The following is a 16126-nucleotide window of genomic DNA, read 5'->3' on the forward strand; positions in this document are numbered from 1 at the left end:
TCAAAAAGTGGTCATTTAAAAGTGTCGTCCGATATATAATCACCTTTGCGTCAATAATAGATAACTTAAAATAGCCAATAGTAGTGGATAAATGCCCCAGTAATTATGCACAAATGTCACAATAGTGGTACACAAATGAGCTAATTATGATTAAAAAAGCTAAAAAATTATCCACTCTTGATACATATGATATTTATTAATAAACTTTTCATTACCATTTATTAGACTCCTTTAAAATTTAATATAGAAATTGGATTGACAAAAAATTGTCCGCTATTGAAACTTTCTTCCCTACTGGTACCATGGGGTTATAAATATGAAACGTTATTGCCATCGACTTTCATGGAAAATGGAGCTCAAGCATGTTATTGCAAAGAGTATTTGAAGTCCAGGTGTATCCTGCGAACAACTTGGGCCCCAGAAGGATTGCTACAATCTGGAAAAGTTGATGAATGTCTGCGGAGAATGTGCATTTTTAGATACTCTTTCTTTAGCATACGGTCAAGGGAAAGTAAAGAGCTTAGTAGGGTTTAGGGTGGATGCTCTCTCCATTGTGGAGAAGAGCAGAATCAATGGGAGCGCTATCATGGAATGCTACTGCTTTCCTTTCTGCGGCAGCAACACCCAAGCAGCGTCATTTTCGTTGCAGCGCTGTCACATGGGAAAGCAGACTAGGGGGTACTGCTCCTGAAAAGACAGGTCGTGCATCCCTTTTGGGTTGGAACATGCCCGAGAGATGGACTCTGCTGCTCGATTTGCGCCCTCCGGCTGGGCTCCCCAACCCAAACTGTAAGTGCTTGCATTCACTTTTCCTTACATATCCATTAGGCAAATGTCAATATTCTCACATATTTATTGAACATCATATTTTCTTACCCCTTCTATGTTACTATCAATACTTAGACTTTTCTTTACCCCACGGGATTAACGAGCGCTTTCTTGAAATCAGTTGAACATATCTTTCTTATTCTTACCTTTATATATCATTTTTTATGTTTCCAAGTATTTGAGACAATGAAATTAGTTGCAGGGAAGTAATTGACTCAGAACACTTTAAAAATAAACATTAGGATTTTCCTTAAGAATCTCAATGTGGGAAAACTCCGGAAGTGTGAATCTGCGCATCTTCATCTCCACCATCACCTTGCAAGCAGTTAGAAACTAATTATTCAATTAAGAGCCTTAAAATGTATTGAAGATTTTGCTAACACCCTAAAAAAATTATAGGCAAGCCTTGCTCTGGATAACTACTTTTGTAATCATCCACTACCTCAAGAACGAACTTATATCACTCTTGGCTAAGATATGGTATTTTCCAATGCCTTAACCTGATTCCTAGCGATTATTTTAATGGTAAAGGATCAAAAAATGAGTCACAGAGAGAATTCTAAATGCCTCCTGACAGAAGGGGAGCCTACTTGGCTTCCCTTTAGACACTCATTTCTGCTATTTTGTCCTCTATGGAACAGTTTTGTAAACATTTGAAATTGTCTGCAAAGTTTCCTACATGCTCAAAACTTTTTTTATGGTTTTCTATGCAGCCAAAATAGTTGTAATGTTTCCTACACAATCAAAATTCAAAATTGTCATTTAGGATTGGTCTTTAAAATGGTGTGACCCCATGATGTCATAATCATCTTTAACCACTAGGGCACATGTTTCCCCAGTTCTACATATGACTTTACATCTCTGTCTTAATGAACTGAGAAGTATGTTTTAAGTGCTTCTTTCATCTTAAGCCCCTACTATTCTTAGCTGGAAGGGTCTTATAAACTAAGAGCTACAGTTGATTAACTGAATCATGAGGATTTTTTGATCCAATATGGATCACACCTCCCAGTATAGAAGCTCTCTGCCTGTAAAAGATCTATAAATGAAAAGATAAGGTTTACCTCCTACCTTCTTAAATTGGGTACCTTTCTTCATCACTTCATGCAATGAAAGTGCTTTCTGTATCAGAATCTACTTTTCCACCTTGCATCTCTTAAAAATTTGATTGATCTTGGAGTGGTTTACTTCTTCAAGTGTTTTTCAAATGATACTTTTGTGTCTTTGGCATCTTGGCCTTTTCTTTTGGCTTGCTGTTGTACTGTTTGGTGCCTTGGCTTGGTCTCACATTCTTTTTGGCCCCGGTTTCAACACATATGGTTGTGTTAGTCCACCCGTAAGTTTTTTTTCTTTTTAAAAATATTCCAATTAACAGGTTGCCTTTTTGTGCCTTTTGTTTCCGTCGGGTCATTTGTTCTCCTCGTACTTGAACCGTTGAACTTATTTTCAAAAGGTTCAAAGGTTCAAGGTTCAAAGCGCGGTTTAAAAAGAAAGTTGTTTCGGTCTTTGTCACCAAATTTCAAGCGTGTTCCCTTTGTTTTCGGTCATTGAAGTTTTGAACCCGTTGAACCAAATTTCAAGAAGTTCAAGGTTCAAGGTTCGAAATGCCTTTTTGTGAGTTGCGGCAATGTATTGTTATATGATGAGTGCGAGTCTTTTTATGTTGAGTTGATATGCGGTCTTGAACCTTGAACTATATTTCAAGCGGTTCAAAAGGTTCAAGGTTCACTTTAAATATTCCTTTTCTTTGTCGCTTGTTCCCGGTGTTGTTTGTGTGCCGCCCGTTGCTATTTATTTCTTAAGTGAACTTGAACCATTGAACCTTGTGTTCAAGTGGTTCAAGGTTCATAAGTTCTTTTCAAACTAATCCGAAAAGTTTTTTGGTGGAAATAAAAGCGGTGCGACAAGAAGGAATATTCTCTTATTCTGCTTTTTGAAATTCTAAATGTGGTAAGTAATCATGAAAACATCAAATTGCCTATGCGGAAGTGATGGGTAATTAAGAAGGTGTCAGGTTTGTCATTTCACCGTTACTTCGCACGCTTGAGTAAATCATGATGAAGCGTGTGCAGCCCTATTGATATTTGCTCGTCTGATTAAAGGAAAAATGTATGAGTTTATTTCCATATTTAGGAAGGTCGCAGTTGCCATACTTCAATTAATTGGAGGCACCGAAGGTAAATCCAGCTTTGTTCTTCGGAAGAATTTTCAGTTTTCATGGTGTTATCGGGTAAGTTCAGTTGTCTTCTCCTATGTTGTGTTTCTTTGTGCACTGAATTTTTATCAGTATAGAAAAGGGGGAAATCTAAAAAATTGTTGGGGTAGCATACTGTATTGCTATTAGAATTTCTTGGTTACTCCTATGTTGTGTTTCTTTGTGCATTGAAGTTTTATCAGTATAGAAAAGGGGGAAATCTGAAAAATTGTTGGGGTAGCATACTGTATTGCTGTTAGAATTTCTTGGTTAAGGGAATAGATAGTTAAAATGAGGCCAGTGCTGCCAAAGCTTGACCGAACCTCATGTTTAGTGAGTATCTTGCCGGAAATGGAAGACACCTCCTTATAGTTCATGTAGATTTGGGGAATTTCCTTGAAAGGACTAAAAATCCTCAGGCTGGGTCACTAATGGAGAAGATAGTTAAGAGTGGTCTTGTGGAAGCTGCTGCATTCCCGCTAGCCGCACCGTGTCTAGATTTAGTGTTGGCTTGCATGAACAGATATGACTCTGAGAACAGGTGTATCAGAACTAGTGACGGTGAGGTGTTAGTCAGTATTAATAGGGAAACGGTGATGGCGACAATGAGTATTCCGCATAAAGAGGAGTATGAGGATTGGACCATTGGAAATTCATACGCCTATTTCTTTGAGAAGAAGAGCAAGTACAAAAGTGTAATTGCTAGAAATTGGCTCTTGAGGGTTCAGAAAGGAGGATCACGACTACCCAAACCCTTAACCAGAGAACACCTCATAACTGAGGTGCGGGACATTGTTGTGCTTTTAAATAGAGTAAATGGGAATTCACATTCCTTCTACTGGGAAGATTGGATGTACTTTTTCGTCCAAGTGGTTCTATCTGGTGACAGATTTCTGGATTGGTCTCAGGTAATTGCGGAGAGGCTTCACAAAGGACTAAGCAATTTTGTGGGTATGACTGGGTTTTACATGTCTTCTTACCTGTTTTATATTTTAGACTGCACAAGAGATTGGCCTGGATTACCCAATGAACCTTGGATTGATGGAATGAGGGTTTACAATTTTTACCCTTTGTTGCAACAACAGAGATATGTTGAACAAATTGACAAATGGAATGGAGTCTTTGCGGAAAGACTGGCCTTTGAACTTCAAGGTGATGCCAACAAGAGAATGTCCGTAGAGGCTATGGAGTTTGTGAGTATTTATGGGAGCTTCTTTATCCAATTTCCATGGATTACTTATATACGGGTAGGTGGTTTTGAAGGCCAACCATTCAAATTGCCCAGGTACGCCTTTGATAGCTTCGTACTTATAGAGGTGAGCAGGCAGCTGGCTCATATAGATAAAAGACTAGGAGAAAAGGGAGAATCCGGGGTGGTTTTTCCCATTGAGCTTGGGTATTACAGTTGCAAATTGGTATCAGATGCTTTGAATTTGGAACTGGAGTTCAAAAGGATAAACCTGCAGCCATATGTGGCTAGGCGAAGATTTGACAGCAAAGGTTATGCGAGGGAGAACCTTAACATAGATAGTCATTTCTGCCATGAACCTCAGATAGAAGATTATTGGGAAAACTGCAAGGATGAGCATGAAGTGAGAAAGAGGTTGTGGTCAAGGATGAGCATGAAGATACAGAGGAAGATGTCCTGGACCCTGAGTTTGGTACTGAGATTGAAGGGAAACCAATTCCAGAAATTGACTGGAACAAAAAAGAAGATGATAGCATTCAAACAAGGACCTTCAATGTTGTCAGGAGAACAGAGAGATGGTTGAGGAAACTGAAATTCAAGGAGGGTCCTTCCATGTCCCCACACGAATCAAGAAGTGATTCACACATCCTGGTTCAATCTCCTGTTTTTGCCACTAATAAAATTATTGATATTGCAGGTGTCTCAAAGCCCGCTGTAGAGAAAATACCGCCAAGAAGGTTAGGAAGGTCGCCATCCGGTCTTACAGCTGCCCGAGTAACCCAGTCAAGAAGCAAGAAGAAGAGTAGAGAGCCTGTTCTGCAACAGGTCGTGGTGGACTTGGACCCCAGTGAAGAGCCTGAACAAATAATGGACCCACAGGATCAAAGTGAGCCTGGGATACAAGAAGTGGATACAAATGAAGGAGTAGAAACTCAACCGGATCCCATGAATACCTTGGTAATCGTTACCTCCCAAGATGCACAGATCACCCCGCCACCTAAAGGACCTACCAATGCACCAAGATGGCTGGAAGCCGGCATTGGAAAGAAGAGGAGTGTGGTGCCGGTCACCATTCCATTGGAGGACATGGTTAGTAAATGCTTAGGAAAAGCATTAAAGCCCAAAAAGCTCAAAACACAAGCAATGCTTGATGTGGATGACACAACAGGACACTGGACAGCTGAAGTGGCCAAGCCCATTCCTGGGAGAGATGCAGATAAGGCCACAAAGGAAGATTTTACTGTGGAGAAAATAGATTTGGGCGTTGCATCAAGGGCCGTGGATGTAAAACATTTGGAATCTTCTACAAAGAGGATAATCTCAAGGACTTGGAAAGATGAAAAAGACGAGAGAAATGAAGCAAATGGTCACACAGATGGCAGAGTATATCAACGCTATTCATAATCCAAATCCTCAACCATTGTCGCAGATACCAGTGTCATTTGACCCTAAGTCTCTAGCAAACCAGAAGATGCTTGATCAAGTTCAAAGGAACAGGGTAGTGACGGAGATGTTCAACAAATGGCTGGATCTAATAATTCAACAAGGATCAGAATATATTACTAATCTGGTCAATGTTTATAAAGATGCAGAAACTGTGAGTAAAGAGCTTGAGCTGGAGACAGTCGCCTGGGAAAAGGAAAGGATTAAGTGGGTAGCGGTTCTCGCACAAATGAATGATGTTCAGAAGTATGGAGTGATGAAGTTCCTAGCTGAGAAACCGGTGGAGAACCTAGATGATAATGTGCTATACGTGTCAAAGAAAAACGTGGAATAACGCAACTCAATCATCGGGCAGGGCCATGAAGAGTCCACTAAGCTACTCAGGGGACTGACTGATTTGATTGACACTATACAAAAGGACCTTAAATGTATTGATATCCAACTCATGAAGGAGGGAGCTAAGGTGATTGAGGAGGTTGCAGACATGATTAAAGTCTTTCAAGGTAGAGTTCATTCCATTCAGACCACAAAATCTTTGACTACTGATGGCTTTTCGAAAGTAGCAAGGATTGAATCAATGCTCATTGTCTGTTCGGATTACTTGGAGGTTCATAAAGCGAAGGTCACGCAGGTTAATATGGACAAGGAAGTGTGGAAGCAGAGGATCATACACATTGGCCTGCCCTATTTCCAAGTTATCCTGAACTTTTCGACTGCACACCTAGAATGGCGAGGATCTGCGAGAAAACAAGACAAGCCCGTAACTTCCTCAGTTGCAGTAGATGCTTAATTGTGCTACAATGAAATGTCGGCCTTTCAGTGGCTATTAGTTTAGCTTTCTTTTGTGTCAGTTGAACAGTTTCTTTCACTGAAGTGAAAGTAAATGTTATTTGTTATTTATGTAAAAACTATGGCCTTGGCTATTTAAGCTGAAAAGCTTGCCTTTGAACAGGTTCTGAAACTGTGATTTTAGAAACAATAGAAGAGTTTTTGATACAAATTGTGGGAAATGAAATAATGGCTGATTATTAATGGAATGTTGTGAAATCTTTGAATCTGTGCATTCTGAGATTCGTAATTCTTCTTAGGTTGTTATGTGGGCATAATTTAATCTGATAATCAGTTATCGCTGCATTTCTTTTTGGTTCATATTTATTATAGATTGTTGGATGACTCACATGGTGTTAATCTGCTTGATCCCCCTTGCCCTATGAGGCACGAGAGAGTCTCGATTAAGCTGCTAGTTTCTCTTGCTGAGTTCCCATTTTGTTTTGAATGTATGCAGTAAATATATATTAATCAGAGTCTGTGAACTCCTCTTTGAGCAATTTCTCAAGGAAATTTAGGCGTTTATTTGTGCTGATGGATAAATGCTGAAGCCTTTTCAATACTTTCTGGTTAAAAGTGTTACAAAAATCAATTGTACAGTTAATTCATTGTAAATCATACGAGGAGCTGCCCTCTAATGCAGAGGTTGAATTATCATTAATTCTTCCAACTGTTGGTATAATTGTTTCTTTCTTAAGGGTGAGTTGGAGTCATATTTTGTTTTATATTAAGATTTCAGAAAAGAGACAAATCTGTTTACCAACAGATTGATGATGGTTTTCTTGGCTGATTTTTTGACCAGATTTCCTACAACATGCCTGTAGGCTAGAGCGATATTCTCTCTTTTGAGATACTTGCTTCATCATATTCCTTCTTCATAAGCACAACTGATCGATACATCTTCAATTATGTGATTGGTTGAAATCACAACCTTTTCTACATAGCTTCACCTACCTTTGAGTCATCTAATTCAAGCTTGGTATTAACAAAAAATGCAAATATACATGTAATCAAACACTTTCAATAAAGGTGATGAAAATGTGTAGCACACCCTTATCCTATTGAATGTATAGGGTAATGGGGTGGTGGACTTATGGTGTGCATAACTTTTGACTCGAGCATTTGATAGCTTCAATATTTCATAATTATAGTGGATAGCTCCTAGATTTTATAATTATAGTGGTATTCAGCCATATTTTGAATATGAGATCATCATATTAAAGGAGGTAGTGAGCTGAATGTTTGGTATTGTATTGTAAATTCTTTTCTTATTCAATGATTTGTGGAGATTGCCTTCTTGAAGTGGCAAGTTTCTCTCGGTGATGATACATCTTATGAAGTGCAAGGTATTGGGGATATTTTCTTACCACTCAAGACTCACAATTGTTGATTACAAAAGTTCTATATGTTCCAAGGTTCATGAAAAACTTCTGAGCCTAAGCCAATTGCTAGAGCACAACTTGAAGGTTGAGTTTGTTTGACATAATGGTAAGAAACTTTGTCTCATTTAAGAGAAGATTCACAATGTTGATGTTGTTGCTTGTGCCTGAGGGTTCAAAAAAACGTTTCAATTAGTTGATGTCATCCTGATGACAACGCCCTTGCAATAAAAACCAGTTCATCTACAGCTCTTTGGCATATAAGTTTTGCTCATCTCAATTTGGGCTACCTTGTTGCATTGAGTAATAGAGACATGGTGCAAGACTTCCTTCATTAATAAAACAAAAGTTCTTTGCTCCAATTGTCTTACCAGAAAGCAACATCAAGCTTCCTTTCTTGCTGTAGAAACACGAGCCTTTGATCCTTTGGATATAGTGCAAGTTTATTTGTGCGGATCCATTATCCCTAGTCATAATCATGCCCAATATTTTCTGTTTTTTGGATGATTAGTCCAAAAAAATATGGGTCTATTGCCTTAACTCACAAAAATAAGCCTGTGAAAAAATCAAAGCATTTCAAGCTCTTGTAGAATGGGCATTTGATCACTCCCTCAAGGCCATTTGCTTAGATCAAAGGGGGAATTGACCAATAAGGAGTTTCCAAACTATACATGCCTCAAAAAAATGGTGTTGTCAAGAGGCATAATCCTACCATTGTTGAAATGGTGTGATGAATGTTAATGGATACAAATCTTGTTCTTACACCAGGGAACTTGTTGATCTTACTCTAGGGAAGAAAGCTAATGGATGCAAATTGCAAATGGGTCTTTAAGCGGTTAGTAACTGTTTTATCTCTTCAAATGGTAAACCACTATACTCTTTTGGGTGTGTTCTTCTCTCTGGGAAATGCATTCAATGCAGTACTGTCACCCAAGAATTTAACATATTTACAGAAATTTGAGGATTATGCATGTGAAAAGGTTTGTGTGCACGTTTGGTAATCAAAACTGAAAATGATATTTATTGCCACTTGCTTTTTTATTCATCCTGTGGAATTCTGTTGAAACCTTATAACTATATAGTTTTCATTAATGGGCATCTTGATTTTCATTTGCCCTTCCCCATCAACTTTGGAGACATGTTTAAGCAGCTTTGCAGATATCAGAGTCTCACTTGTGAATTCCATGAAATCCACTGGGCTACTTTTAAGTGAACAGTGGAATGACACACTTCCGTTGAGCTGCAGATCAATATCAAAACATCTACAGACTCTGCAGACCAAATACTCTGTTTGAAGCCTTCAAAATTCTTGAACTGGAAAAATTTGAATAGGCATGGACAACCTCTACAAGTTGGCTTGTTGATTTTGTACCTTAACATTGACAAGTTCACAAGTGAACAAAATCTTAAAGAGGACAACAAATAATAGCTAATTTTTGTTCTATCAGTTATAAATTTGTGTAACTTTCAAAAACTCTAAGGTATAAATGAGGGTGGTGGTGGGTGAAGTGGGGATGGATGTAGGAATGTGATTTGGGGACAGGATGGCTGTTAAAATAACTATACAAAGTACAAACTAAATTAAGCTGAAATTGAAAAGTAAATACAATGTGTGCTGAATTTGCAGTGAGAATCTTCCCTTTAGCTTTTAAGGATTTTTTAGCATTTTTTTCTTAGAAAGTTACCCTTTTTCATTGTTTATGCACCAAATGGTTCAGCCTTTCCAGTCGGGATGTCCCCTCTGAGTTCCCTGGATGTTGAGGATATGAGCTAGATCCACCTTTGTGTGCCCCAAATGCTAGTTGTGTCTATCTTGATTCTTTAGTAATCAGATCTACAGTTATCTTGTGCATATCTTGTTCTATTGGGAGTCCATACACACTATTTTTACACATTGCCCTGTTACTTTCTCAATTACTTTATTTTGTCTCTCTTTTCATCCCAAGCTTTGGCAGACAGCTTTAAAATGGGGGAGCTGGCTTGATCGGAGGTTGCTCTAGGCTTGGAACTCTTAGAGCTTCCAATTATTACGGTGTGACCACAGGTGCAACAAACTGATGGTTGGACACATGAACACATATTTTATGTATGTCCATCTTCTTGTTCCACACTTAAAACTTTGTTGAGAGTTGTGAGAACAATGTTTGGAAGAGGCAGAGTATTTTGTGCAAGAATTTCTTTGGCAATTAATCTTTTGAAGTTTTGTGTTCTTTTTGTCAGAATTGTAGGAATCGATGGATTGACTTTAAAAGTGCACAGAAGAAGAATTTTTTTTTTCAAAAGAAAAGATGCTAATATTTCTTCTTTTGCCAATTTGACAAAGTCTATATAACCTTTGTCAATTTCTTGCATTCATGTAGTAAAGCTATGATCAGATTATTATGATTATGTTTTTCAGCAACTCACCGAAATATCCTGCATGGCCTTAAGTTTTAATGTCTAGGACAGAGTTTACAATAATAACCAAGTGGTTTGATCTAGCTTTTGGGCTTGAATACAGGTTTGAGCAAACCTTAACTATTTGTTGGATTCTGAGATTCTATGCTTAGTTTCTTTATTACAATCTTTATGGCTTGGTTATGTGAGTGTTCTGATCGAAATCCCATTCATAAATATTGTGGTCCTCATCTTTAAAGCTGGCAATTTGATTGATCCACCTTCTCTGTATATTTCATTGCTATTGAAAAATTGAAAATATATGTTTGGGTTTTTTGCTAAGTTGCTGGGTTCGTGACTTTTGGACTCCTGACACGGACCGGGTCTGCGCGGGTCCAGGTCCATGCTGGGATTGCCCTGGGTCCGGCCAGGGTTCACCCCAGGGTCGCTGGGGTCAATCCTGGCTGGACCTGGGCGAACCCAGGCGTGAGTCACAATAAAGTGACTTTAAACATTAAAAAATTAATTTGAACTTGGAGCAAATGATGATGATCTTGATCTAGATCCTTTTGATGATTGATGAACATTGAAGATAGAAGACAATTATTATTTTTGATTATCAATTTTGTAATTGTAATGATTTTCATTTGAATCATGAACCTGGACATATATGAATGTATGATACATTGATATATATTATATGGCATATGAGTATATGACATAATATGATATTATTGAAATTCTGAACTATCAATTGAATTGGCATTTGGCATTGATCAATGATGAAGTAGCATATTATTAAATGTATTTAGATTTGTAATTTTGTTTATTTCTTTAATTTTTTGACGGATGAACCCAACCCACGAACCCAGAAGGCAAAAAATTTTTTCTGAACCCACAAACTGGGTTCGCGTTGTCGAACCCGCTCCCGAACCCGAACCCGAACCCGAACCCGAACCCGAACCCGAACCGGTAACTTAGGTTTTTTTGTTTTGGTTCTTGTTCAGTGAAAAACGAAATATTAAACTTTCGTGATTATTGGGTAAGCTGCACTTTTTACTGGTGCTTAACTACTCTGTTCTATGACCTTGATCCTTTCTCAGGACAAGGTTGACCCCTGTATATGTTTGAGAACTGATAATAGTTGGATGAACATGTTTCTTCAATATGTTAGACTGTGGGTAGATAAGGTAAGCATTGCTTGAGTATATAGAAAAGAGTGCAATTGAAGATATAATATATTAGTATTCATCAGGAAACTGGGGCTCATAGGCGGTGACCTTGTTCCTAGACCTTTATCCACAACTCCTGGTTACTATATTTAAATGTAATGTGTTTGTTTCCTATTTCAAAATGACATTTGCACTCCCATGCCTGTATTCCATGTTTTCTGGTGACTATTTCAAAATGACTTTCCCATCCCAATAGCTGTATTCCATGTTTCTTGGTGACTCTGCGTATTATATCAGAACATGCACATGCAACCTACATACCATCTACCATCTATATTTATTTAACTTACACATTTTGTACTGGAGAGAATAGTTAACAATTGTGTGAGTTGAAATTTTAGCAATCTCTCATGTTGCTAGCCCCATACATTAAATTTAAACAGAATTAAACATGACTACGAAGAGATAACCATGAAAGTGTCCAATGTTTTAAGTAGAGATTCTGTGCATGATTGTGTAGTCCTAAGTTTTTGTTCTATGTTTTACTCTTGGTGATCAGGCATAGTACTTTGTACAAATACCGCTCCTAATAATATGAGATTCTCTAGCAACATGTCACGAATTTGTGCTTACCGCTTCCAGAATTGTAGGAATATATGCTTAAGATTTAAACTTTACTGAAGAACAAATAGTCTTCGTGAAGAAAAGATGCTAATATTTCTTTTGTCAAATTTGTAAGTGTATAGAACCTTTGCCAATTGCCTGAGATATTTAGACTAGCTACGGTGAAATGACTAGAATTAGTTTTTCGTCAATTCACCAAAATAACTTGCATGACCTGTATCTCTACAAGTGCAAGTATAGATCAGTGTTTACAATTAAGTAAGTGATTTGATTAGAATTTTTTACTATCAGGTTCACAATACACAGGTTTAGACAAAACTAAAGGACATTTTGGCCTCTGAGATTCCATAGTTGATATTTTGATGGCAAACTTTACAACTTAGTTATGGCAGTCCTCAGTTTGAAATCCATTTCTCAATAATTATCTTGGTAATTTGTCTTTTTAAGTTTTTTTGATTCACCTGCTCTCTATAATGTGTTTTTAAATGAAAATACTTATGTTTTGACAATTTTGTTTTGTTCCTTTGCCTTTTCATTGTATATTGACTTGCTAATGAAAAGCTCTGTGTACATTTTGGGAATTATAGTAGCTGTGGAGCCAATAGCAGCAGTGATAGATGGAAAAGCTATTGCACAAGAAATAAGAAATGAAGTTGCAGGGGAAGTATCCAGAATGAGAGATGCACTTGGAAAGGTTCCTGGTTTAGCTGTGGTGCTAGTTGGAGCAAGAAAGGATTCAGAAACCTATGTTCGCAGCAAGAAAAAAGCTTGTGTAGAGGCAGGAATTGCATCACTAGGCATTGACTTGCCAGAAGATTCTAGTGAAGAGGAAGTTGAAAGGGCTGTTAGGACTTTCAACGATGATCCATCTGTTCATGGTGTTTTAGTGCAACTTCCTCTTCCACGGGTATTTATTAGAGCTCATAAACTGGTTTTGTAACTGGAAAGTCTCAGGACCGTGTTTATTCCTTTCTATTGAATATTCAAATTTTCCATCACGGTACATCATCAGAATCTATATCCTGTTTAAGATTCTAATAAATCATAAATCTAACATTGATGACATACTTTGTATACATCTACATCTTAGTATCTTACCTGCATGTTGAAATTTTATTTTGTATAGATCAGAAAGATGATATGGATGATAATTCATTTTGATATAATTTATGAGTTCAATTCACGGATATGCACTTCTTGTTTTGCATTGAACTTCCTGCATGAGTCATCTGCACTGTCTACCATATTTGGTACCTAGAGTGCATTAAACAGATCTTGTTTAACTTGCTTCAGCTTTTTCAAATTTTTTATAACAATCTGGCATTCCTAAGTGAATATGCTGGTCCTATATGCTATAGGTTATGATCAAGTGTTATATGTGAAGAATTTTATTTTTTAGTATCAAAGAATGAGAAGATACTGCTTGATGTGATTAGTAGATTACATGTATTCTCTAACTAATCAAAGTTTTCTTAAGTATTCCAATTGAAGCTCAAAAATAGGGGAATAGAAAAAGTAAATTCACAAATAAAGTCTTAAAATTTTCACCATGTCAATTACCAATCAGACTTATTACCTTCTACACTTAACTTTTGCAAACAAGAACAAACTTTATTATTTCTCTTAATATGAAAGTTGATGTTTAATTTTCTATCTATTAATTTGGTTACTTATCATAAACTTATTTTTATGTTTAACAGCATATCAATGAGGAGAAGATCTTGAATGCTATTAGCATAGAAAAAGATGTTGATGGCTTCCATCCTTTAAATATTGGACGGCTAGCAATGCAAGGGAGAAAGCCTTTATTTGTACCTTGTACACCAAAAGGATGCATAGAGTTGCTGCTTCGATCTGGAATAGATATGATGGGAAAGAAGGCAGTTGTGATAGGCCGTTCCAATATTGTTGGGATGCCTGTTTCTATGCTTTTGCAAGTAAATAATTTTTTCTTATATAAAACAATTGCCTGTAGCATCATGATGTTGTCAACTTACAACCCTTATATTTTCCTCACAAGTATTATTTTGATTGACTTGAATGAGTTTATCATGACTTTACATTTCAATCTGTTGCATAGTTTCGAATGGAGAACCCTCATTATTCATTTTTTTTTAATTTCTGCAGAGGCACAATGCAACCGTTACTATTGTGCATTCCTATACCAAAAATCCTACAGATTTTACTCGTGAAGCAGATATTCTTATTTCTGCAGCAGGTGTGCCAAATTTGGTTCGTGGTAATTGGCTGAAACCCGGTGCAGTAGTAATTGATGTTGGCATAAATGCAGTAGAGGTAGGCACCTTATAATTGCCTTCTTTAAAACAAGTTTGTGATGAATAGATGGTTTTTATATAGGAAATTAAAACTATTGCTTCTAATTTTGCAGGATCCTAATGCTAAAAGAGGATACCGATTAGTTGGTGATGTTTGCTATGAAGAGGCTTCAAGAATAGCTTCAGCAATAACTCCTGTACCTGGTGGTGTTGGTCCAATGACCATTGCGATGCTTCTGTCCAATACTCTAGAGTCAGCAAAACGGGCGTATGGGTTCAATTGAGATTTTTGATGTTTGATCTAGGCCATTTGCAACAGGCTTAAGATTTGTAATAACACAGGTTTTATGAGGCTTATGAGTTATCTATTACTGTATGGAATAAAAATATTTATTTTTGTTGCAAGACATTTTTCGGAGGCATTAGGCATGTATAAGAGAACTTAGGACTAGATGATTTCATTTTCTTTATATGGAGACAACTGTAATATAGTTTGTTCGTTTCTGATACTTAGTGAAATCATAGACGTTTCTTTCTAGCTGAATCTTACTGTAATATGCTTTGTAGTATCTTATGTGTCTTTCTTTTTGATAATTTATTATATCTTATTTGTACTATTATTAATGCTTGCAGTCTATGGCCTAGATATGGCATTCAGTCCTGAACTGTATTTGATCTATATGATAGTTGTGATGCAATTATGGGTTTTATACATATGACAATGCAGCTAACACGTTGTGTGATCAAGAAGAGTTTATGAATCTGTGTTTTACCAGGCAACATGTTAGGAAAACATCTTTTTTTGCGATTCTAAGTGGGGATGATTTTGTATCCCCAACTTAACTGTCCTATGTGTTTTGCAAGTATGGCAAAGCTAAATAGAGTTACTGTTCATGCACTGTGTTGACTTGGTATTAACTTTGTGTTCTCTGTCGAATTGCATTGATGAATGCAAACATGGTATTTAGGGACAAAGTAACTGCTTTCCTTATTCTTAAAACAATCTAAGATAAAAAAACACCAACTTAATTGTTTTCTTTTTTCTCTTATCTTTGTTTGGGGTTTTCATGGTCAAGGAATAAACATTTTAGTGTTAAAACTTAAGACGCACCTATGGAACCAGGAAACTTTAGCCTTCCATTCACATTATTGTTGGATGCTCATTAGTGATTACTCTTTTAGAAGTATAACACGGGCACTTGCACCCAACGAGGTGCAATGGTTATGCTAATAGCAAGATATGCTTTGGGTAATATATTAGAGGGCGGACAAAAGTTGGAAGAAACAATCATTTCCTTTGTTAGGATATTATTTGTATCTATAATGAAATGCAAAGTTTGGTTCTCAACTCTTTAATAGTGTTTTGTACATTACAATCACACTTTGTAGTGTCCCTACTTGATTTTTATTTCATGCATGATAGACATATCTAAACTCTTCATGGTGTTTCGGATTATGATTATATATGTGTTCAGTTGCTCATTATGATGCTAGACATTATTGGACATATGCTATTTTGATGATTAATATGGATGATGACACTATCATTATTGATCATGTGATTTGATGGATCATATATGTTGTGGGATTATTGATAGTTGATGTTGATCATGAATTTGATGTTATTATGATTACACTAACTCTAGTTCATGGTTACATATGATGAGCTGATTATGTGACATGTTTGATTATTGTATGGCTGCCTTCGTGAGAGGGATGATGTCACATCATTAATTGGGAATGGGATGTACCATTGCGATTCCTTGTCACTTGCTTGTTATGATATATATACATATGTTGTATCGTTGCTTTGTGGT

General features: G+C 36.9%; 1 protein-coding gene across 1 annotated transcript; it reads left to right on the top strand.

Annotated features, from left to right (window-relative positions):
* The first annotated feature begins 283 nt into the window (after window positions 1–283).
* LOC131073099 (bifunctional protein FolD 4, chloroplastic) lies at window positions 284–14853 on the top strand. The gene is made up of 5 exons (XM_058009469.2): window positions 284–789; window positions 12621–12940; window positions 13734–13970; window positions 14161–14328; window positions 14423–14853. The coding sequence occupies exons 1-5, from the start codon at window positions 540–542 to the stop codon at window positions 14591–14593; spliced, it is 1146 nt and encodes a 381-aa protein (XP_057865452.1). The 5' UTR covers window positions 284–539; the 3' UTR covers window positions 14594–14853.
* The last annotated feature ends 1273 nt before the right edge of the window (window positions 14854–16126 follow it).

The sequence above is a fragment of the Cryptomeria japonica genome, chromosome 7 (assembly GCF_030272615.1).
Source record: "Cryptomeria japonica chromosome 7, Sugi_1.0, whole genome shotgun sequence".
NCBI classification, from domain to species: Eukaryota; Viridiplantae; Streptophyta; class Pinopsida; order Cupressales; family Cupressaceae; genus Cryptomeria; species Cryptomeria japonica.